This window comes from Vigna angularis, chromosome 6, assembly GCF_016808095.1.
Source record: "Vigna angularis cultivar LongXiaoDou No.4 chromosome 6, ASM1680809v1, whole genome shotgun sequence".
In the NCBI taxonomy this organism is placed as follows: Eukaryota; Viridiplantae; Streptophyta; class Magnoliopsida; order Fabales; family Fabaceae; genus Vigna; species Vigna angularis.
Window position 1 is genome coordinate 17949973 of NC_068975.1, and position 25954 is coordinate 17975926.

A 25954-nucleotide genomic window follows, 5' to 3' on the forward strand; every position below is an offset into this window, starting at 1 on the left:
ACCCCTGCCCATACTACTCTGTACAACCTATTATCCCATATACAACCCCATTACTTTGTAACAACCAAACAAACATTGTGAAAACTAAAGTTAGACCTTGCAAACAAAATACAATAAGCTACAAGGTTACACAATAAAACCAAAACACCACAACATTCAAAATACAAGACACATAATACTTCACACTTTAGAGGAACACGACTAAAGCTAGAAAAGCTCACTCCCCAAAAGCCCCAATGATTTTTTGAAAACCTGGTTCTGATGCCAAATGTAACACCCCAAATTCTGGGATGCCACACGTATATTTTAAAACTTTACCATAGCGCAATAACGTATTTTTCAAAAACCTTAACCTTTCAACATGCATAATTTATTCAAAACATAATAGTTTCAAAAGCCTTGTCCAATTACATTATTTCAAACGTAATTAAAAAGACTAAGAAAATAAAACAACTACAATTACTTTGTTTCAAAATTCTATACCAAAATAACTTTTTAAAGAAACTCAAATCTTTCTCCCGTTATCTCATGAATCTATCATGCGTCTGAAACATTGTTAACTCTCTAAATTTACTTATTTTCCTAGTCTTATAAGTTTATTTTAGTTTCTTTTAGCTTCTTATTTTCTAGAATTGGGATAGTTTATAGATTTTTCTTTAATTTTAGTTTTGTAAAAATAGTACTAATTTTGTGTTTTTAGATGATAAATAGTATTTTTTTTATAAATGATGTTTCGCTCTTTTCTTTAAATGTAATTTTTTTTCAGAATTATAGGATTTTATTTTGCTGATTAAACTCTTAAATTCTTTCTTTTATGCATATTAAGGGTTGAAGAAATACAATGGGCTGGCAATGGCTAATTCTTGGGTCAAGCCACTAATAGGCCAGCGCTATTGAAGAATATTGAATTCACACCTTTGGGCTGAAGTGAAATGCGCAGCAATGATCTAAAACTTTATTTTGGGTCGTCTGCATTGGGTTGAGGAATCAAGTGAAGTTTTTCATTTTGGTGATTGCTTTTTCTTTGGGGGTCAGTGTTTCGAAGGCCTCATTTTCCAATTGCAAGTCTCGAGCTAGGGCTCAGATGCAGAGAAAGAAAATGCAAAGAAAAAACGTTCGTGCTCGTGCCTCTGATCCAGAAGAAGTTGAAGTTGATCCTTTTCACGTGCAGGGAGGTCAAATCGGTAAAGAAGGGGAAGTTGATCCAAGGGCTGTAAAGACGCGAGTGGTTCGTGATAAAGGGTTGAGAAGAAAGGAAGCGATTTAGAAAATTAGTTCGTCAGAGTATCACGAAGCTTCCAATTCTGTTATAGGTTCATCCCTTTTCCCCTATTTTTCCCTCTTTTCCTTTTTCTATAAAAGGAAGATTTTGCAATGTATAGAGTGTGTGCATTGGGTGACAGACAGTGTACTTAGCTGAGGTTTTCATTCTCTTGCTTAGTTTAAATTTCTTCAAGCTTTGTAGAGATAGAATCATTGCTTTGGGTTACTGGATTTCGTAGAGGGTTCTCACGTGAGTGACACGCCGTGAGGTTCCTCTGTGATCTTCGGTACAACTCTTGTAATTCAGTTTTAAATTTCAATATATTTCAGTTTTGTTATCTTTTTCCACAGTCTTGCAATTTCAATTCCTACAAAGTTATTTTACTATTCATGCAATTTAAGATTTCTACCCAATTTTTTTAGTTTTTGCGGACTCTATTTCTTTCAATTTCTCTTTTCAATTGCAATTGTAGTTTAGGTTAGTTTAGAGTTTGATATTGGGTAATCTTCTTAGTCTAGATAATATGTTTTAGGTGTTACATTGTAAGGAAAAATGCAGTTCTAGGCAATTGGCATTGATTTGCAACATAAGGAAATTGTTCACATTATAAGTATTTGATTCAGATGCCTTAGGACCCCAAAGAGGGCCTAATTTTTCAAGATGTCTTCTTGAGACATAGTATGCATTAAAGCTTCAAATTAAGTCTGTTGCCAAAACTGTATTTGAACTTTACTCTATTTTTTGAGCTGTTTCCATTGTAGGTGCTTCGGTTTAGATTTCCCATTTCTGTTTTTAATTGTTATGTGTTACTCTTTTCATCATTCCAATATTAATTTATCATTAGTTTTCTTGCATTTAGCCTTTAGTTTCTTAGATTTGTTTTAGGTTCTTTTATTACGTCATTTTAGTTTAAGTATTCTATTTAACTTTATTTAGTATAGAGTACGGTTTTATTTTTCCTTCTTTGCATCATTCTATATTAGGTATCATGCATTCATTTTAGATAAAATCATGCATTGCATTATCTTTTAGTTTCTTTCTTTAGATTTTATTTTCTTTCCCCACCTAGTTTTAGTAAACAAATAATTAGGTTTAATTCTATAATTCTAAACTTAATAAGTACCAAGTCCTTGGATTGATTCCCTAGGTTGCCCCTAGACTACATTAGTGGGGACTAGGTTTTGTTGGCTTTGAGGTGACTAAAATGTTCTTCAACAAATGGCACCTTTGTCGAGGACTTTGGCGACTTAAATTTTAGAATTGTAGAGTTAGCCTTGTAGAGTTAGCATTGTAGGTTCAACAAGAGGACGCCCAATTTCCATGGGCTGACACATGAAGATCCACACAATCCCATCAAGGAGTTTAGCTGGGTGTGCTCCTCCATGAAGCCTCCTGGGTTTCAGAGGAATCAGTGTTGATAAGAGCTTTTCCAATGTCCTTGCAAGGTGCAGCCATGGAGTGGATGATTTATCAACAGTATTCCTTTAATGGATGGCAAGAGAAGTAGAAAAGATTCCTCAACAAGTACTTTCTAGTAGCTAAAGGAGTTTACCTCAGGAGGGAGATCACGGTCATTAGACAATTCCAAGAGGAAGGTCTGGCTGAGTATTGGGAAAGGTTCAAAGGGCTTTGTACAGCTTGCTCCAACCACCAGATTTCAAGCCCAGGCTTCTAGTCTACTTTTATGAGGGTCTGCTTTACAAAGACAAGGTGTTGGTTGACACAGCAGCTGGAGGCTCTCTACTAGAAAAGACCCCAACTGAGGCAAGAAAGTTGTTGTGCAAGCTAGCTGGAAATGACCCTAATGATGTAACTGGTGAATCAAGAAAATAGGTTTTCTCTGAACTGAATATTCCAATTAATACTGACAAGGTTCAACTTCATTTTAATGCTTTTAATCTTTTGGAAAGTTGAACCAATAAATCCTGCCTTGGATCATGTTCCTGTTATGCATTCTCATAGTCTTGATTCAGCATTTGACAGAGAACATATTGATATATATGTTGTTTTCCCAGACTCTTAGGCTGACTTTGAGATTGTTTCAGTGGAGGATATTCCTTCAGTATATGTTGAGGCATCCACTGAGTTCTCGTATACTAGTAAAGTTGTCTTTGAGGAAGTAGTCCAGGTTAATTCTGAACCTAATTTTTCTACTAGTACAGCTGAAATGCACATTGTTTCAAATGTTTTGCATGCTTTTCCTGTGGTGCCTGATATATCTCTTAATTTTGAAATCCTGGAAGAAATTTCTGTTGTGCATTGTTTAGAGATACCTATTGATGGGTACCTTGATTCTAAGGCATTGTTTTCTGATCACTTGCTTGAGGATATGATGATGGATTCTGATAGAACTGCACATGTCTTTATGGAGGCACATGCTAAATTGGAATTTGATGATTGTGCAGGAGGAATTAATGAAGTTGCAGACATTAATAGCAAAGAGGCAGTTTTGGATATGTAAAGAGAGATGGCTACTACTGGTGATAAGCCTACACGGTCAAATTCAGTTTCATGCAATCACAAGATGCAAGCCTTGAAAGAAGAGTTGATGCAGTTACAACAGATAGAGCAGGAGAGGAAGCCATTGTAGCCATAGAGACTTTTCACAGAGGAGCCAAACACAAGAGACCAAAAACAATAAGCCATTATAGCCTTTCTTTACCTTTTTCTTCTTTTGCAGTGATAGGTTCTTGTTAATAGCTTGCATGGTAATAGATATTATAGTAAATAATAGAGTAGAAAATATGGGGTTTTACATAAAAATAAAGAGAATTAATTTTGATTTGTGGCCAATCTGGAAAAGTTCTTTTTAGTTTTGTAGTTTTAGTTTTAATTCTTGTATTTGTTCTTGTTCAATTCTTGCTATCTTTGTGTTTTTCAGTTTCTGTTATGTACAAATTTTTTGCTTGATATGTGCATGTGGTTTTATTGTTAGAAAACCTTTCTCACTCACACATTGAGGACAATGTGCTTCTTAAGTGTGAGAGTGAGAAGGTATAGGTTTAAATCTTGTTTTTACTTGAATATGCATCTGTTAGTATGTGTTTTTGTAGTTAAAATAGGAGTAAAATTTTTTTTAGTTTCTTTTCTGAGTTGCTTTTAGTATTGTTTCAGTTTGTAAATACTTAGCTTTAGTTTGTAAATACCCAATTTTTTATGCTTTCATAATTTGTTTTAGGTTGTAGATTAGGCTTTATTTTTGTTTTGAATCTCATAATTGCTTGTAGAATTTTTTCTTTTATTCTTGATTTTGTTTCACGTATTAGTAGTTCTGTTTTAGCATTCTTAATTCTTATTTTAAGCATTAGTAATTGTTTTAGTTTTCATATCTTGCTTTAGTCTTTGTAAATATGCTTTTGCTTTAGAATTTGTTCTTTTATAGGTTCTGTTTAGGTTTCTATTAGGAATTTTGTAGTCTTTTCTTTGCAATCTGTTTTAGATAGTTTCTTGGATGCTTTAGGTTATACTCTTTCAATTGTTGCTGTAGGTAGAAATCATTGTAGGTTCATTTCACTTCTCTGATTTCATTTCCCTGTTTTAGTTTTCATAACAGATTTTGTCCCGAACCTTTTGTTTCTAAGTTTTGTTTTGGTTTTTAGTAAGAGTTTCTTAAGCTTTTTTACATTCATTGTTTCTGTTTAGGATTGCCTTAGGCTTTCTTTCTTTTAAATATGAGTTTGTTCTGGTTTAAAGTAGGTTCGTTTAGTACATAGGCTAGTTTTGTTTTGTGTAGGTTGTAAAAAGCTTAAGGTCATATTGTTAGCAATTTCTAGGTTTAGTTTAGGTCCTGTTTCATACTCTTTTCTCAATTCTTTGCTGATTTAATGCATTTCTTAGCTTCATTTCCTTTAATTAGAACTCTCAATTATGTTTTCTGCTTTAGATTCAAGTAGATGTAGTCCTAGCATTATTTTTGCATCTGAGTTTAGTCCAATAAAGCAATTTTTTCATAAAAGAAGGTGGCAAGTCAACTTTAGCATTTCTTAACCCTAGAGAGATTTTGGGCCCAAATTTTTGTCTTTCTGGTGTGATTTCATGTTTGTTTAATTTTCATTCTAATTTTGCATTGGTTCTCTGTGATAAACTTGCCCTTGGTAGACTTTAGACATGATTTAGGCATTCTTTTTCTTCATCCATAGTCAAATTATCTTACTTATTTCAGTTTCTTACCATTGTACCTTTACTTTGAGCTTTAGCCCTTTTCTTTGTTTCCATTCATTACAAGCCCTTTTCCTCACCAAATACCTAACATGTAGAGACATGTGAGAGGAATGGTGGATCTAGGAACTTATTGAGTGCAATAGAAAAGTAAGGCCAGAAAAGAAAAAGAAAAGGAAAAATGAGTTGTTGGTTGTGTGCAAAAGAAAAAGAACAGGTCTGGAAAAAGAGAAAAAATGCAAAAGAAATGAAAAAAAAATGAGACCTGATAGTGAGTAAAAATCAGAGAGAAAGAAAAAAGAAATTGGCCTGGCCAAAATATAAAAAATAATGCACTAACTTCTAGGTCTTTCCTCTTTCATAGTTTCTCTAATTCCATTTAGCCTTAGTTTTCTGACTTTTCATACCATTACATTACAATCCATTAAAGACCTTTTGATCTAGATGAAACCATGAGCCGAACATTGTTACTTAGAGTCTTTTCAAAGTTAAGAATTGAGGATGACATGTCATGAGTGAGTGAAACAGGACAACCTTAAATATTTGAGTGAATATGAGTGCAAACACTTATTCATGAGGCTGAAAATGACTTATGTTTTTCTGATTGTGTTCATTGCTGAAATTGGCTGAATTTGGTTGTTTATCACTTGTTGGATTGCTGATACTGAGATTTTAGTTTGAGAATTATGTTGTGCAGTTCTGTTGGATAAAATGGCTAGGAATTGATGAAATTGGCAAGATTGAATGAGTTGTGTATAAATATAATTGTTTTTGAGTTTTTGTTTAGAATCTTTTCTTTTATAGTTTGAGTCTTTGATTTCTTCTTTCATTCTTAGTTTTCCCTGCTAAGGAAGTGTGAGGGTGTGTTAACTCTCTAAATTTACTTCTATTTCTAGTCTTAGAAGTTTCTTGTAGCTTCTTATTTTTTAGAATTAGGATAGTTTATAGATTTTTCTTTAATTTAGAGTTTTGTAAAAATAGTACTAATTTTGTGTTTTTAAGTTGATATATAGTATTATTTTTTATAAATGATGTTTTGCTCTTTTCTTTAAATGTCAAAATTTGTTTTTATAATTATAGTATTTTATTTTGCTGATTAAACTCTTAAATTCTTTCTTTTATGCAGATTAAGGGTTGAAGAAATCCAGCGCTATTGAAGAATACTGAATTTGCACCTTTGGCCTGAAGTGAAATGGGCAGTGCTGATCTGAAACTTTATTTTGGGTCGTCTGCATTGGGCCAAGGAATCAAGTGAAACTGTGCATTTTGGTGATTGCTTTTGCTTTGGGGGTCAATGTTTCGGAGGCCTCGTTTTCCAGTTGCAAGTCTCTAGCTAGGGCTCAAGTGCAGAGAAAGAGAAGGTAAAAAGAAAACGCTCGTGCTCGTGCCTCCAATCCAGAAGAAGTTGAAGTTGATCCTTTGCACATGCAAGGAGGTCAAATCAGCAAAGAAAGGGAAGTTGATCCAAGGGCTGTAAAGACGCGAGTGGTTCGTGATAAAGGGTTGACAAGAAAGGAAGTTGTTCAGAAAATTAGTTCGATCAGAGTATCACGAAGCTTCCAATTTTGTTATAGGTTCATCCCCTTTCCCCCATTTTCCCCTCTTTTGGTTTTTCTATAAAAGGAAGATTTTATGTACAAAGTGTGTGCATTGGTTGACACACAGTGTACTTACCTTAGAGTTTAAATCACATGGGTGACAGGCCGTGAGGTTCCCCTTTGTGATCTTCGGTAAAACTCTTGTAATTTAGTTTTAAATTTCATTACATTTCAGTTATGTTATTTCTTTGCACAATTTTATGTTCTTGCTTTTGCAATTTCAATTCCTACAAAGTTCTTTTACTATTCATGCAATTTAATATTTCTGCCCAATTTTTTTAGTTGTTTCGTACTCTATTTCTTTCAATTTCTCTTTTCAATTGCAATTATAGTTTAGGTTAGTTTAGGGTTTGATATTAGGTAATTTTCTTAGTCTAGATAATCTGTTTTAGGTGTTATAGTGTAAGGGAAAGTGTAGTTTTAGGCAATTGGCATTGATTTGGAACTTAAAGGAAACTGTGCACATTATAGGTATTTGATTCAGATGCCTTAGGACTCCATAAAGGGCCTAATTTTTCAAGATGTCTTCTTGATACATAGAATGCTTTAAAGCTTCAAATTATGTCTATTTCCAAAACTATGTTTGAACTTTAGTCTATTTTCTGAGTTGTTTCCATTATAGGTGCTTAGGTTTACATTTCCCATTTTTGTTTTTAATTGCTATGTGTTACTCTTTTCATCATTCTAACATTAATTCATCATTAGTTTTCATGCATTTAGCCTTTAGTTTCTTAGAATATTTTTAGGTTCTTTTAATACGTCATTTTAGTTTAAGTATTCCATTTATCTTTCTTTAGCGATTATAGTTTTATTTTTCCTCCTTTGCATCATTCTATATTAGGTATCATGCATTCATTTTAGATAAAATCATGCATTGCATTATCCTTTAGTTTCTTTCTTTAGATTTTATTTTCTTTCCCCACCTAGTAAATAAATAATTAGGTTTAATTCTATAATTCTAAACTTAATAAGTACCAAGTCCTTGGATTGATTCCCTAGGTTGCCCCTATACTACATTAGTAGGGATTAGGTTTTATTGGCTTTGAGGCGACTAAAAAATTATTCAACAAACATCTACAATATCATCTGCTCAAGTATAACACATTATACGATCATCGCCGATAATTTCTTTTACAAACACACAAACACAAATATGTATGGGGTAAGCTACCAGTAAAAAAATCATAACACTGATTATATTAAACATAATCAAACACACCACAAGATACATACCTTCTGATTATATTAACCATAATCAAACACACAAGAAGATACATACCTTTTGATTATATCCACCATAATCAAACACCTAATAGATGGAAGTAATAACAATATGATGCCTATTCTCCTAACATAAAAAATTTAAACATAATGAATTACTCGATCATCGATCCTTGATTATTAATCATTGATGTCATCTTCAACATCTCACACTTAGACCCTTGGTCTATCTACCCATTAGCATCTATGTTAACTACCTACTATAACCATTATGGTAACACCACTATCAACATAGTAAGACCTGGAGCATCTTAAGTACCATGATCATCATCATAGATACACCACCATCATGACCATCACAGTCATGAACAACACCATGAGCATCATCGTACCACAACACCATAGTTGAAAAAGTCCATCTCACTAATGTACCCTACCTCACCAACTGTAGTCACTCTTATAGCCCACCTGTAACCTCTCTCCTACAGGACATTTGTAGTCTCCCCTATAGATAATTTGTAGCCTCCCCTAAAGATATGCTCGAGCAGTCCCGCAATCCACCTAAGGAACATGTAATCCTGCCACACAAAGACAAGGACCATTCATACCTTCACACCTACACAAGGAAGGCTTAATACCCGAGACATGTAATCCTGCCACACAAAATCAATTATCTAAGTGAAATTTACCCAGAAACATCATGATGGAAGGGATAATCGATTATCATCTCAGATAATCGATTATTCCCAAAACCACAGTCAAAATCAACATGCAAATAATTGATTATAACTAATGGTAATCGATTATTACCAAATCGAAACATATCCTAGATATCATTCAAGCATTAAAAACATACATACATCAACCTTAGATCACGTGGAAACATACTTAATACATCATACATGCATTCAAGCATCACACACCAATGTAAACATACTCAAACACATAATACATCACTTGAATAATCCAAATTCAATCATTGACATGTTATACACACAACAAACCCAATTATACTGCATATGATTATTACCACACCCTTATTGATGAGAAAATTTTAACACCCCGAACAGAGTTCCACTATCAAATAAAAAAATCCAAAATTTACGCCAGTTTTTTTTTCTTTTAAAAATAACATCGCGGAAACAAAACCTCAAAAGTTTAAGCGTCTTACAACACAAGGTTCAAACCTTACAAATATCAAATTCATTATTCAAAAACATAAAATTACTTTAAAACATGATAAATTCCCCACAGCTATTTCCATAACTCTCATCGTGCTACTCCATCTCTGCCTTATCTGCAATGCCATCTACTCCCGTACAAGTACGATCATCGTAGGTGGAACCACAACCACAAAAGGAAAGGGTGGGTAACTAAGAACCTAACATAGCATATAATTTCAATATCAAAACATCATAACATAGACGATCCTAGTCACAACCTTACAATACAACACAATATTCAACTCATAACTCAGATCATCACCACCCAGACTATCATAGTCATAACATTACAATACATCACGGTATTCGAAACAATGACTCAGATCATTCTCACAAGCTTTTGTTGTTTCCTTGAATTTTGTCGTACGAAACCTGTTTCGCAAAACAGTGTGATTCGAGCCGTCTTCCATCGCAACTTCAGACCTATCTCTCCAACTCCTCAAGGAATTACGAGTAAAAACTTCAGTTAGGCGCACCCACCGAGCACTATACTCACACGAGCCGAAGTCATTGGGCGAGACATCCAACCCTCTCTAGTCCTCGCACACGAGGAAAGGGTGACACTCGAATCTCAGTCTCCGCAGAGACTCAACACACTATCGTATCGCAATACGAACACCATCGATTCGACAAAAATTCTAAAGAAATGACAACACGCTTGCTCTCACAACTTCACCATCACAACCATACACAGATCACCATTGTATACAAAGTAAACCAAATTCATTGACCAACAATTAAAAAAATTTACAAATAATTAAATAACTTAATTACTAACAACTAATTTCACACCCCCGCGAAATTACTAATTTCACACTTCCATCAACTAGAATAACATTTCTAGTGCACCCCCACTTTTTATTAAATTCTCAACATAAAAGAAAACACATAGTTCTAATACACCCTCTTTTTACTCTAAACACACTCCCTTCTACATCTACCTTTTCAAGTGGGCCCCAAGACCATTAAATTACATTTTCTCTCACTTCCAAGTAGGTCCCACATGAACACCCATTTCTCACCAAACTCTCTCTTTCTCTCTTCCTTCTACTTTGCTTTTTACGTAACCCTTTTTCACACACCTAGACACTACAATTTTAATTTCACTATTCTCTCTCTTCCATGCTCACGGCCTCACCTCTCTTTACTCACTCTTTTATTTTGTTTATTCCCAACAACATTGACTTCCCTTTTCTTCTCACTCTACGTAAAATACAACTCACACCTACACTCTTCTCCCTCCTTCTTTAATTGTCACGGTCCCACACCTCATTCCCATGGATTCTTTCATTTTGTTTTTCTATTCACCCCCTCTACAATTTAAGTAGCAACACACACTCATCTACAATCCCTCTTTTTCCCTTTTTGACTTTTCAAACACACTTTACTTCCCCTCACTTTTTACGTCAACTACCTCCTTCCTCTATTTTCTGATTTTTTTTCTTCTCCACTCTTTACGTAATTTGCATGCACCAAAACCACCCCTTTTCATTTCTATTTCATCCAAAACAACTTAGATCTTCTCGGCTCCTACAAATGTTAGCCCCCCACTCTTTACTTATCTCTTTTTCTTCATTTCCATAACATTCGAAGTCAACTCCAAGACTCTACTCCATTCCTTTCTTTCTCAACTCCCACCCCAAGACTCTCATTACTTCTCCTTGCCTCTGTTAGGTGATTTGTAATGTGCCCATCTTCACCTTCCACTTCCATTCTTCTCTTTTCACGTTCTTCTTCCCCTTAAGACCCCAAACTTTCATTCCCCTCACTGTTTGCATCCAAAATCGTGAACTCCTCACCACCTTCCTTCCTTCTCTTTGCTTTTCACGGAAATCGAGCCCTCTCTTATGATAACAGTTGAAAAACTGTTATTTTCATGCTTAAAATTGATACTAAAAGCAACCTTTAACACTTAGAAACTAGCTTGGAATCATGCTTTTGTTCATATTTTTGGAAATAAGAGAGCTGGACAGGTTTATGCTTGATTTTAGTGTTTTATGCAGGTTTTAAGGTGAATTTGGTGAAAGAAGTGAAGAAGGATAGAGATGGAATCAGAAAAGAACTCAAAAAGTGCAAAAGGACAAGCCGCAACTACCGCTCAGCGGCAGTTTACCGCTGAGCGGCACTCAGGAACACCCGTTGGCTCCGCTGAGGGGTGAAAATGCAACTGAGGGGAAAATTAACTTTGTGTTAGTATCGCTGAGCGGCAGTTTACCGCTGAGCGGTGGTCTTTTGGGCTTAGGCCCACTTTTCTGTAATATTACAAATAGTATATAAGCTTTAGGTCTTCCTAGGGTTTGTATCTTTGGCGGAGACGAAGCAAACACACACCTTTCCACCCCTTGGAGGAAGATCTTGGATGCTTAGGCTACCTTCTCATCTTTCTAGGGTTCTATCTTTCATTCTTTCATTATTGTTCATCTAGATTCACCATGAATATGGTGAACTAAACCTTGTATTGTTGTTGGGGAATCAATGTAGTCTTTTGAAACTCTCATATATGGAATTTATGTTTTAACATCTTATTTTAAGATACATGCTTTCTTTCATCATTAGTTAGGGTTTTTCCTCCTTGCTTAAAGCTTGCATTGTTTAACTCATTCAATGCCATGATTATTGATTTTGTCGATATGGGAACGTACGGGGAAATCTAGATCCGGGGAATTTCTCCCAATAGCATATTGCCTAGACATAGGAATATGAGGGTTGGTTGCCGTTAAGCTTCTGCACTTCAGAATTAATTAATAGGGATGCTAGGAATTGTATGAACTCGTAATTAAGGATATACCTTCTTGCAAGGTGATTTACAGAGTGGCATTAATATTGATGAAAAGAATGATGAATTCCTAAAGTATATGAGAGTGGATAAGATGAAATTGATTACCCCAATAACATACTCATCCATCTAATTCATTAAAGTGTTTGATTTCCTCTTTTCCATTGATCAAATTCATGCATACATGTTTAATTATTGTCTTTTGCATTCAAAACCTACAATCAATCGTTCACAAGTCTTAAATAATCAACAAATCATATAACTAACTAGGTCGTGAGTCCTTTGGGAGAACGATACTTGGTCTTACCGAGTTTATTACTTGATACGATTCGGTCACACTTGCCGAGGGTTAAACAAGTTTTTGGCGCCGTTTTTCGGTATTCATAAATTTGTCATCATCTTACCACTTCTCTCTTCTTCTTTTTTAACTCAAACACACATCATCCTCTCTTTGCTTTGACCTTTCAACCCAAACCAAACTTCCAATTCTTCTCCTCTGTTACGTCACTTTCCGTGTGCCCATCTCCACCTTTCACTTTTTTTTTCCTCTCTCATGCTCTTCTTCCACATAAAGCGCCAACTCCGTCACTCATCACGTAGTTTTCTCTAAACCCTCACGATCATTCATCTCCTTTTCATAACCCATGTCTTCCTCTTCCAACAATGGAAGAGAACCCTCACTCCCATCCTAACCACGCTCTTGGTCAAAGAGTGTAGATAAGTGTCCCACAATATTTTTCAATTATGCAAGGTAAAAAGGGACTCAAGATATCATACATTACAACGTAGTTTAAGTGTACCCATAATATTTTCTCATAAACATACAACATTTCAAGGTACTCCAAAGCATGTAGACCCATTATAAAACCACACATACACAACAATACAGATGTATAACCCATAGTATACCTATTACAACTTCAAAAACGAAAATACCAATATATATATACAACTGAAGTCCCCTTCACAATCCAATTCCGAAATTACATGTAAATAATCATCCTCCACACCCCACACATGAAACTCAACACAAAAAGAGAATGCATACCTCAACATGTTAACTTTATCTCAACACAAAAGAGAATGCATGCAACAACATGTTAAGCTTCTACCCATCATACACCATGTTATATCCCAAGTTAAACCCCTTACCTCTAACTCCAAGCAAGCTTCCAAAGTCCTTATATTTCCTCCCTTCACTAGACTTCAAGCCCTTCTCTTCTCTAGGTTCCTCTTCAAGTTACGTCCCAAGCTCTAAACTAGGGTGACTCTTTTCTTCTCTCTCACCAACTTGGTTGCTCTCCAAAAGTGCCTCTCCAACTCACGGTTCTTTCTCTCTTTTTCACTCTCCAAGTGTTTGTTTTTCAACCCTACTAACTTAAACTTACTCACTTAAGTAGAAACTAACTCTAAACCTCACTAACCCTTCATTAACCACTGAAGGTTACTCTCAAGGACACCTTATACCACTAACTTCATATTCTCATTCCTAACTCCTCGTTATCCCAATAACCTCACATTAATGGTGATAAGTGGTAATGTTAAAGTGCCTCCATAATATTAATTTAGATAGCCTACAACTTTTATTAAATGGGTAACCTCCCAAGGAATTCAAAGGTCACTTATAATTCTTTCCAAAGCTAAGAGAAAGGGTGCCCAACACCCATGCAAAGTAGAAAATACACTACCCTGGAACCTTTCACGTAACCAACATAAAGGCACCACCATTTCCCTAGCTTTTCTCTCTCCAACCATCCAAATTCACATCTAATAAAATAAAGTAAAGCAAAACAAAAGAACCAAGAAGGTAGGAATACTACCTCTGCAGCGTGTAAATACAACCCTAAAAATTCAATTTTTCTCTTTCCAAAGTAAAAAATATTAATACTCCACATACCTCAATGTGGGACCTACATGCCAAGGTGGAACTTAAAAAGAGCTAGGAGCCTTTTTGACCTTAGGAGGGCTTGAACTTGAGACCAAGCACACACCCATTTCATGCACACTCACAACAACCACTAGACCAGGCTCCATCCACTGATACAATAGCGCAAACAAATATACTTAAATACTCTTTCAACCTTTTTCGAAAATTAATATAAAATCAATATTAATTTAATTTTCTTCCCTTCCTTAAATATTTCTCAACATTGTTTCACATCACAATTTATTATCTAATACCACAAAATAAAATACTTAAAGTAAGAAATCACTTTATTTATACGGGTCTTACAAAAAGGGCCAAAAATAATAACAACTTAACAAAGAATAATAACACAACGCAAATTCAATCCTCCTTGTTGTGAGAATCTGCGAGGAGCACCAAACAAATAGAGAAAAAACAGAATCCAAAACACAAAGAGACACAAACAATTTTTTTAGGTGAAAAACCCTTCAATGTAAGGTTAAAAACCATGAGTCATCCAGACCAAAGAAAAATCTACCATGATCAATAATAGGGTGCAAAAGAGTCTCCGATAAAAACACCAAATGGGGTTTTCAATCAGCCAAACTAACTAAGAATAATGCTTACAAATGAGAATAAAGAAGATGAAAATTCTCCAAAACAAAGTTGTTGATGCGAGGCTGTTTTCTCCCAGACTAGACCTCTAATTGACAATTCGAACGATCAGAATGAAGAACCATACGTTTGGAACCCGTTTTCCAAAAATCAATATGATCCAACGGTGGATGACTTCACAACAATAAAAACACCAGTGTAGGTTTTATGTTATGTGGGAATGACTTTTTCTCTTCCTTTCTCTCTCATTTGTTTTTTCCCTCTCTTCAAATGACTCTAATGTGCCCTACTAATTTGATCAATCTCCACTTAAGCAAAGTGAGACATAATGGTCCACATTATTTGGCCTATTATCCACATAGGAAGAAAGCCCAATAACCCAATACTTACAACATATATTTGCATGGAAACCCCAATGCATCATAATTTTGTTCTCTCTTAGCATGAAACCCTTTGTTGGGATAACTCAACAAAACATACATAATACATTCATAGGGAAAACCCATCACAAATATTACCAAAAACCTATTCTCATGCACACACAAACTCTTACCCAACAATAGCAACAAATAATCATAACAATAATAATATAACACATATCAAACAAGTATTTTCATGCAAGTAAATCGAGAGTGCATAGCACACAACAAACAATGGTAAGCTTCCCCATACCTTGGCCAATTCTAGAGTTTTATCTAACTTCAAAAACACCACAAATCCTCCCTATCATTGAGGTTTTCTATAGTTCTTCCTCTTTTCTCCTAGAAACGTCTTTTATCTCTCCCTTATCTTTCAAATTTTCATTTTTTGATTTTAGGGTAACAAAATGTAGACCCCTGTTTACTCTCCTCCTCTTTATCTTCTTTTATTTATCTCTATCTTTTAGTTTTAATAAAATCTTTCAGTTTATCTCTAAACCCACTAAGATTTCCTTTCTTATTATCTCTTAACTACTTTTTAAAATATCAACCACCAAATATTTTAAAAATCAACGTAATATTTTAAATTATCAAACAATATCTAATAATGATTTTCTATAATAATAATAATATCTTTTTTAATCTTTAAATGCATCAAGATTATATCTCCTATTTTCATTTAACTAATTTAAAATAACAACAACTAAATCTTCTAAAATATTTACATAATATCATTTTATTAAATATCTAGATTATTTAATTTGCATGTTTTTCCTTTCTACATCCGCTTAATTAATTTCTACATTAATTGAATAAAGGTAAAAAACTCTTTTGCCCTTAAAAAAATATAAAAATAAAGAAATAACATAACAATTATCTTCTAACAAAAATATACATTAAAGAACATTAATTTCCAAATAAAAACTTAAAGTCTCAAAATTATTTTATCTTTTAAACCCTTATTTTCTCAGATCTTACACAAATAATATATAATACGAATAATATAATACCTATACTCGACTCGTTTAAAAATAGATATTAAAATACCTATTATCAATAAATATTTATTAAGTATTGATATTTTTATCCCCTGGATATGTAACATATTTCATATTTTAACACGTGACATATTTCATATTTTAACATGTGATATCTTTTAATTTAATCCAATTTATCAATAAAAGATCAAATTAATTTTTTTAAAAGAATTCAACTCAATTGAATAAAAAGGTATATAAAATTAAATATAAAAGCATTTAAGCTCTATAATATGATGTTGTGTTCTGTATAGTTATATTTTCTTATAATGAAATATAAAATAACCATATATTTTAATATTAGTGTAATAAAAATTATATCATATAATTATAAAATATATATTTGTTAATTTTATATTATTATGAAATTATAAAATTATATGTGATTTTAACTAAGATAAGATAATAAGATAAGGCTTATATCACCTAATTAAAAATCAAGTCATCTTATTAATTGAAAAATTAGATGATAGAAACTCTATTGATATATATAATTTTTTAAGTGCTCAATATATTTGTGTCCATATTTTTTTTTCATTTTACTCTTTAAATAATTTTTTTAAATTTAATATTTTTTAAAATCAAATAAATAAAGATTATCTATAAATAATTAAAAACTATTTACAATTAAATTGTAAAATTATTTATATATTTTTTATAATTATAATTTTATTACTTTTATATCATAAAAGTAGCGCATATGTGTTTATTAGTGAAAATTTAATAGAATTTAATTGAAAATTTTTAAATTTATTAATAAGTTGAAACTTAATTAAATTTAAAATAAAAGTAAAAATGAAAAATAAAGTTATAGACTTAAATATAAGTTTCTTTTTTCCTGTCTTGCTTTAAGTCCTTATTTATTTTAGGGTTAAATATGTTTTTCGTTTCTTAAATATCACACAATTTTGGGTTTAGTCCCTACTCGAAACTTTGATTGCTTTTAGTCCTCATAGTTTTGAAAATATTACTATTAGTCCTTAAAATTGAACGACGTTAACTTTTGTTTGATGTGGCAAACGGCGAGGCCACGTCTTATGCCAACTTCCCTCTTCACTCTCTGCCACATTGCTTTTCTTTTTATCTGGTCAATAAGAATCTGACACGTGTCAGCCCCCTTCCACCCCAAATTAGGGTTTGCCATATTGGGGAAACTTGCCCCTGCACCTGCACCACGATTTTGCTCTTCTATCTTACGCCGTCATGAGCCAAGAACGCGAGAAGGGAAGGGTTGCTCTCTTGCACGTGGCGAATGGAGTTTCTGGTGTGTTTTTGGATTTGCAGGTCTGTTGCAGGTGATGGCGCATCTCGATGGGAGGATGTCGCGACTTGCAAGGATTTTGCGCGTTGAAGGTGGCGTTGATGGAGGATGGCGTCGCTGTAGGGGAGCTTGAGAGATGAAGGCGCGACGGCGGAGAGGCTTAGGCGATTTAGGGTTCGTCGCAGCACTCGTGATTTAGGATTTCGCTTGGCCGTGGTTCTCGATTGGTCGGAGTGAACTCGGTGTGCGTCTTCCGGCATGGTGTGATTTGCTATTGGGGTTGTTCGCATTTTCTGAATTTGTCTGAGTTTTAGGTGATTCTGGGAATGCCATGGATGCTCGCATTTTTTGGAATGCCATGGAGCAGGTGTTGACGGCGCGGAACAGTGGACGTTGACGGCCGTCTGCTTCGCCGAAATGGGGATGATAACCCCTGCTTTTGGGCCGCGCCGAATCAGAGGAAGGATAGACCAGTCCTCACGACTCTGACCGATTGTCGAGGACGGCGTCGGCAGTGACCATCCTCGTTTGTGGCTCGCGGAGGCTAGGCTCTCTCAGGCGGCGATTGGCGGAGGAACGAGAGAGCTTCCCTCTCACGCGCGGAGAAAAGGCAAGGAGAGAGAAATCGACGTCGCGCTGGCAATGGCCCCGGTGGCGATTAGTGTCGCTGGCAATGCCTTGGACTGAGCGGTAGGTCCGACATGGCGGCTGGTCCGATGGAGGCTAGGGTGCGCGCGTGTAAGGTGAGGCAAACCCCTCCCCAGGGCTCCCTTGTTTGAAGAAAGGGCTCTGTTGTTTGGATTCTTTGCAGGTGAAGAATGAAGATGCTTGCTTGATCTGCGGCTTGGGCTGTTGCGCGATTGGGGTGATGGTGCACGAGAAGCAAAATTGTGGTTGCTTTGCCGGAGAAGACGAACGAAGTTCTCAAGCACAAGTTGCTCTGTCGGAGAAGACGAACGAAGTTCTCAAGCACAAGCAATGTGGCAGAGAGTAAAGAGGCAAGCTGGCATAAGACGTGGTCTCGCCGTTTGCCACATCAAACAAAAGTTAACGTAGTTCAATTTTTAGGACTAATAGTAATAGTTTCAAAACTATGAGGACTAAAAGCAATCAAAGTTTCGAGTAGGATCTAAACCCAAAATTGTGTGATACTTAATGGACGAAAAACATATTTAACCCTTTATTTTATTTATAAAAATATTAATGATATGCAAATTATTTGGTTTTAGTCAACAAAAATATATTTTTAAATAAACTAATTCAAAATTAAAAAGGTATTATAAGAACTATAAAAAGGTATTTTATAAAATCTAATCCAAAACAAATACTTTTATCAAAGTAAAGTCATTTGTTACAAATACAAAAAATAAAGGTTTAATACCCAATTTTGTCCCCAGTTTGATTCGGAAATCTCAATTTAGTCCCTCGTTAGAAAAGTAATTGTAATGGATCCTTACTTGTACATTTGTGAGTCAAGTTAATCCCTTCCGTTAAATATAAGCAAACGGAGTTAATAGGATGATGATGTGGCAGTAGTTAGTGGTTAGGTGTCAAAACTCAATAGTGTGCGTGCTTACGTGGTGTTGAATTAGAGAAGTTTGGGTTTTATTAGAAATTGGGTTTATTTTAATTGGGGATAAATTGGCAGCAGTTAGGGTTTTTAATTAATTTTGTGCAATTGAACAGAGACAAAGTTAGGGTTGTGGTGGAATTGTAATATGATGTTTTGAAATGGGAGGTTGGGGGATTTTGGGTTGGCCAAGCTTTACGAGCATGGTGCCAAGCCTAGCACCACACGTGTGGTGGGAACAATGGGGTACCTTGCACCTGAACTCACACGAACGGGGAAACCCACCACCAGTTCTGATGTTTACGCTTTCAGAGTGTTGTTGTTGGAGGTGGTGTGCGGGAGGAGGCCCATTGAGGTGAAGGCATTGCCGGAGGAGCTGGTGCTGGTGGACTGGGTCTGGGAGCGGTGGCGCATGGGGGCGCCGCTGGCGGTGGTGGACCCCAGGTTGGGTGGGGCGTTTGATGAGGTGGAAGTTTTGGTAGTGATTAAAGTGGGGTTGTACTGTTCCGCGGAGGCACCAGAGAAGAGGCCCAACATGAGGCAGGTGGTGAGGTATTTGGAGAGGGAGGTGGCGCGGCCTCCGCCGGTGGTTTACGGGAAAAAAGAAGATGGTGGTGGTGGCTACTACGAGGAGTTACATAATATGATGTTTTGAAATCAACGTGAAATCTGAATTGAAGCATCTGAAATTATGGTTTCAATTTACATTTTGTGTGATATTGTCTGAACCTCTGCTTCAATTGCACAAAATTAATTAAAAACCCTAACTGCTGCCAATTTATCCCCAATTAAAATAAATCCAATTTCTAATAAAACCCAAACTTCTCTAATTCAACACCACGTAAGCATGCACACAATTGCGTTTTGACACTTAACCATTAACTACTGCCACATCATCATCTCATTAATTCCGTTTGCTTATATTTAATGGAAGGGACTAACTTGACTCACAAATTTACAAGTAAGGATCCATTACAATTACTTTTCTAACGAAAAACTATATTGAGATTTCCAAACCAAACTGGAGACAAAATTGGGTATTAAACCAAAAATAAACTACCACTGTATTTCATAAATTAAAAATATATTTAAGTCAAAATTATTCAGGCAATAAAGTAAAATATTAATTTTATTTTGTAATGAAATTATTCAAAGTAACATAATGACAATGTAGACACTATTCTAAAGATTTGGGAAAAACAACCTCAGTGTATAGTTGTTGTTTTTCTTACCTCAGCCATTGATCTTTCACAAAAGAACCTAACACTAACAAGTTCGTCTCTTTGACCTTCCAACTCTTTCTTAGGGCAATAAAAGTATTTTTAATTTTTCTATTTTAATTCAAACTATTCTTCCCTTTCTGCAAATTGTTCTGGTTTTGGCATTACCACCATCAGCATTCCCCTTGACCTAAGCCACCTTTGTGAATCAGTGAAAGACCAATTGATGTTCAATTGAAATCAAGATGAGTTTTGTGCCAAAGGAGACAATCGAAGTCATCGCACAGAGCATCGGCATCACCAATTTGTCCCCCGATGTTGCCCTCGCTCTCGCCCCCGATCTCGAATATCGCATTCGTGAAATCATGCAGGTATCATTTGCAATGTTCTCGTACCCTCTTGCGCAATTTTTAAATTTTCGCGGGTAATTTGAGACCCCTTTGTTGGTTTCGTCGCGCCGCGATGACCCGGTTCGTCTCAGGTGCTAACGGTGAAGCCCACTTTCTAAATCACGTTAAAAGTTTTATCTTTGAGGGAAATTAATGAAGTTCCCTTATTTGGTTCTTGAGTTTTTATAAAAGGGGTGTAGCGGTTGGTTGGATTTTGATATTGTTGTTCCTTTTTTTTGTTGTTACCATTACTGCTACTACTTTGAATGTGGCTAATTGAAGCATGGGTTGTTTGTTTTGAATTGGACAGGAGTCGATAAAATGCATGCGCCATTCGATGAGAACTTTTCTTAGTACAGAGGATGTGGATACTGCACTTGCATTGAGAAATTTGGAGGTGACTTGTTTTTCTTTTTATGTGTTTACTTTGGCTTTTAGAATTTATTATTCTGTTTTCAAACTTTTATGGATTTGTTGACGGTTTATTGAGGTAGCATGTGTTTTTCCTACCCTGTAAACAGTTTTTCCTCAGACTAGTGTATATAAAGGTTTTGTAAGTGTATCTATGAAAAGGTTACTTATTTGTCGTTAAGAGGATGGCAAATTGGTAATGGCGGTGCTCTTGTGCATACTCTTATGAGAGTAGTGGTTGTGCACAGTAGAATGCCTCATTCAAATCAAGATATTGCTTTCAAATTTTTATAATGGCAAACACTTCTCCATATAATTCGTGTTTCACTATGAAATGCTTATCACCATGTTTAAACCACCCCTAGCTTTTTGAAATTTTTATCTTTGAACTTGATTTTTGGTTTATTATTTTTTGTGCTTGTTGTCATGTATCAGCCGATATATGGGTTCACCTCTAATGATCCTCCGAGGTTCAAAAGAGCTGCTGGACATAAGGATTTGTTCTACATCGATGACAAAGATGTGGATATCAAAGATGTAAGATTTCTAGGTACACCAAGATTGCCATTCTGATAATAAAAATTGTTTAATTGCTTTTTGATACGATGTTCTCATATTTTTCTTGATTTGAGCAGCTTATTGAAGCTCCTTTACCGAAAGCACCCCTTGATACATCAATTACCAGTCACTGGTTGGCTATTGAAGGTGTGCAACCTGCAATTCCTGAAAACGCTCCAGTTGAAGGTATTTTTTCCAGATTTAAGCACAATAAAACTGAATTAAACCTCCTTAATGCTCTGAGTTCCAACCATGCTCATTCTCTGTATGATAATATGATCAATTTCCTATCTAGCCAACCTGCTATAACCTCCTTAATGGTACACTGAATTTTGTATTTTACCAAACTGTATGAGGTTCATGATGAAGTTTGATTTTCCTGACATTGACATATTTATTTGCCCTGCGTTAATTGCAGCTCCTCCCTCTGAGATACGAAAATCTGAATATAAGGAAGATGGGCTTTCTGTTGATGTTAAATTACCTGTTAAACATTTAATAACAAGGGAGCTTCAGGTAAACACATTATGTGGTGTATCAATTGTTTATGCAATTCCATGTTTTTGTACTTCACTTAAGGATCTTTATTTCTTACAGCTCTACTACGAGAAAATAACTTACCTTACATTAAATAAGTCTGGATCCATTCCGTTCAGAAGAGCATTGGTTAGCTTGGCGACAGACTCAGGACTCCATCCCTTAGTTCCATATTTCACATGTTTTGTTGCCGATGAGGTATTGACAAGTTTGTCAGTGATGTTTTTGGTTAAGGTTCTTAATTCAGTGTGCGAAATAGAGCATAAACCCTCACTTTTATCCTTTTTCTCTTGTCATATCAGGTGGCACGTAATTTACATAATTTAGCTGTTTTATTTGCCTTGATGCGCCTTGTGCGGAGCCTTGTGCAAAATTCTCAGATACACATAGAACTTTATGTAAGTTTGACACCAATGTAAATGATTTTGCACATATATATATATATATATATATATATATATATATATATGTATGTGTGTGTGTGTGTATGTATATATATATATATATATATATACACACACACACATATATATGTATGTATGTATATATACATCGTTGACTTCAGATGATTGTTGTTATATATGACAACTGATGAGTTTGATCTCTGATATTTAAAATCTGCAGTTACATCAATTGATGCCACCTATCATTACTTGCCTTGTTGCAAAAAGGATAGGAAGCAGACTATCTGACGATCATTGGGAGCTTAGGAACTTCAGTGCTAATCTTGTTGCTTCAATATGCCAAAGGTGTGGACTTTCTTTCGATTGGATAAGAATTTAAATACCATGGAAGAGATAATTTAATTATGAAGTTAACTTTTGCAGCATGTGCATTGTTTTCAATTTTTCTATTTTTTATATACAGATTTGAGTAGGAGATTTATTTAGAGTTATTTCTTCATTATTTTTAATTAAGAAAGATTTTCCTTATTTCTTTTAATTGTGTCTGATTTGTGGCCCATAAATTGTTGAGGCTGTTAAACTTGCATGTGTTTGAAATAGAATATTGTTGGAGATTCCATATCTAGTAGAGATATGGTCAAATTGTGGTATATAAGTAGGTGTAAATCTGATCTTATAAACCGGTTTTGTAAGGTTGAGATAGATTTAAACATACATGTTTCATACAGAATACTATATATAGGTATATAGCTGACATTGATACTTTACAGTTTAACTGCACAAGTTGAGCAATGTGTTTTGTAAAACAATAATGATGCAAAGGGCTTCTTAATATGCATATCTAAATTTCCTCAAGATGGCACATACTTTGGTTTGATAAGGAAGATTTTGTATTTAGCAACTACAGACTACTGAGCTTGCTTATATTTATTTTTTTGAGTTCTAAATTTCTTGTCTCTGGAAATTTCAGATTTGGGCATATTTATCACAATCTGCAGCCACGTGTGACAAAGACATTTCTTCATTCTTTCTTGGACCCTACAAAAGCTCTGCCTCAGCACTATGGTGCAATTAAAGGGATAGAAGCTCTTGGATCAAGAATTGTATGTTCTGACCTTGATTTAAATGTGTTATGGTTGTTAAATTGTTTTCATCTTATTTGTTTGATGATCTCTTATGGATAATAATCGAATGAAGACACTATACTTTTCCTTTTTATATCAGATATGATTATTTTCTTATACAAACATGATAATTTTTATCATCTGTTTAGTTGTTGTGGACTATAATGGAGAACTATCACTTTTTTTTTTAATATGATGTTACTAAATATGTGCATTTTTATTACAATCTTAATTTGTATGGGGTGCACTGGTGACTTTTATGCTTTATGATTTAGAACCTCTGGTTGTATTGGTGCAAACTAATGCTTACATTTCTTCACTTTGAGTAGATTCACTTGCTTATACTTCCAAATCTCGAGCCATATTTGCATCTTCTTGAGCCAGAAATGCAACCTGAGAAACAAAACAATGAAATGAAGAGGCATGAAGCTTGGCAGGTTTATGGAGCTTTGTTGGTGAGTTCTGATGGTTTAATTATGCATAAATTGGTTTGTTTTCACTGAACATCTCTTTAGCTGATCACTGAAGTCAAATCTTTCAGGGTGCAGTAGGCAAATGTGTGCATGAAAAGGTAAAAAATTTCAGCAATTTGTTCTCTCCTCCAACTCGGCTTACTTCAAGAGGCAGTGGAAAAGCCATTATTCCAATGTCAGGTATGACTTTATTTTTCTACCACCGCAATTATATTGATGTGTTTGAAGAGAAATACATGCTTGATCTTGAATGGAGTAATGAATAAATTTGTTTGTATGCATGCCTTATGTTGATAGCTGTATGATCTCTCCTCAAAGTTAACTTTTAGTCCTAACAGGCAACACAGACATAAGAAGGTCAGTGTATTTTTGAAAACATTTTCTTTTTAATAATACACAAGCTAGTTTTTGAAACGCATTGCCCTACAAAGAATAATTATTCAATAACCATTTATAGTAAATACTATTTCAATATATTACTGCTTTGAACAATATGTACCAATGGATTTTTAATATTTTGTGCTAATAATATTTTAATGTATTATTCCTTGCTTGGGATAAAAAGGGAGAGAGAAAGGGTCAATCTTCTTGTTTCATCGTTAAAAAAAGAATTCTATATAAATTCCAAGATGATTGATTTTAACTACTGTTACTTTTCCCTTCATAAGCACTTCTGTTTTCCTAGTGAACTGAACGATTTTTAAACTTAGTACCGAAATGGAAGATTATATGGAAGTAAACTAATCAAATCCTTAACCACACATGGATATTAGATATTGATTTAAAGTAAATGAAATTTTGACCATTCATGCAACATTAAATGTTTACAATCCTAAAGCCTGATTTAAAGTAAATGGACTGAATTTGTTTCCATCAGAATGCTCATTTTGGCATCCATGTTTTCCTATAATCAGAAAACAATCTTTACTGTTGTGCTCTTATAATGATCATACTCCATCTTTACACTAATGAAGGCAAACGAAAAGCCAGTGCCGACAATCTGATGCAGCAGCAACCTCCAATGAAGAAACTTTCAACAGATGGCCATGGAGGTGTAATACCAATGAACTCTATGTCAGTTGACATGAAAGGCTCAACAGGAGGATTTTCCACCATGATGGGGGCTCCTGTGATGTCGATGGCTAGTCAAATTTCAACCGACAAGGCGGCAGGGAGGGAGGTTATAGATGAACAAAGGAAGGTGTCTGCCACTCTTGCTCAGGCTTGGAAGGATGACATTGATGCAGGAAATTTGGTGTCATCAGTGGTTGAATTGTTTGGCGAAAGGGTGTTACCATTTGTTCCAAACCCTGAAGCATTTATGTTTTTGTAGCACTAGAGTTGCAGTGTAGGTATTTGTTTTTGCATGTGAAAGTGCATGCAATAAGGTGGCATGCTTCATATATGACTTGCTGCAGAATATAAATTACCATAGGCTAGAGTAGAAATTAACCTGTATTTAAATTTGATATTAAAGTCATGGGAAATGCATAAGAAAAGCTCATGAAAAAACCAGTAACACGTCTTACATTGTCTTTTAGATTATTTATTCAGTAATTGAACACTCTGACAAAGCAGAGGGTCAATAGATGAAAAATCATGATATCTCTAGAAAAAAATTACAAAACAAAACATTGAAGAACAATTCATATGAAAAGGATCTGCATAAACTAATATTAACGAAACCAAATCACTGTAATGAATATTTTGTGAGAAAATTGACGCAAGAGTCATATTTGCTTTCGTTAAGAAAATCCAAATAATTGCAAATGAAACATCAATCGGGAAAA

At 34.8% G+C, this 25954-nt stretch overlaps 1 protein-coding gene and 1 long non-coding RNA gene across 4 annotated transcripts; both read left to right on the forward strand.

Moving 5' to 3' along the window:
• The first annotated feature begins 836 nt into the window (after positions 1-836).
• On the forward strand, positions 837-7203 carry LOC128197369 (uncharacterized). The gene is made up of 2 exons (XR_008249861.1): positions 837-3392; positions 3670-7203. It is a non-coding gene; the product is annotated as an uncharacterized LOC128197369 (long non-coding RNA).
• Positions 7204-20258: 13055 nt separating this feature from the next.
• On the forward strand, positions 20259-25679 carry LOC108341789 (transcription initiation factor TFIID subunit 6). Of its 3 annotated transcripts, none has more exons than XM_017579442.2 (13): positions 20259-20321; positions 20481-20639; positions 20968-21054; positions 21504-21605; positions 21704-21812; positions 22045-22142; positions 22224-22361; positions 22466-22561; positions 22788-22912; positions 23538-23670; positions 24021-24146; positions 24233-24344; positions 25139-25679. In XM_017579442.2, exons 2-13 carry the CDS (start codon positions 20514-20516, stop codon positions 25495-25497), a joined length of 1611 nt encoding a protein of 536 aa, XP_017434931.1. In that variant the 5' UTR covers positions 20259-20321; positions 20481-20513; the 3' UTR covers positions 25498-25679. The 3 variants fall into 3 exon arrangements, with proteins under 3 accessions (XP_017434931.1, XP_017434929.1, XP_017434930.1); XM_017579441.2 differs by lacking the exon at positions 20259-20321 and adding an exon at positions 20347-20364; XM_017579440.2 differs by lacking the exon at positions 20259-20321 and having other exon boundaries at positions 20331-20639.
• The last annotated feature ends 275 nt before the right edge of the window (positions 25680-25954 follow it).

Bases quoted from the DNA above. Each gene is read 5' to 3' on its own strand.
- LOC108341789 (XM_017579442.2), top strand. From the start codon at position 20,514: ATGAGTTTTGTGCCAAAGGAGACAATCGAAGTCATCGCACAGAGCATC. The intron at 22,362-22,465 runs GTATTGACAAGT...TTGTCATATCAG, and splicing joins CATGTTTTGTTGCCGATGAG to GTGGCACGTAATTTACATAA. The intron at 23,671-24,020 runs GTATGTTCTGAC...CACTTTGAGTAG, and splicing joins AAGCTCTTGGATCAAGAATT to ATTCACTTGCTTATACTTCC.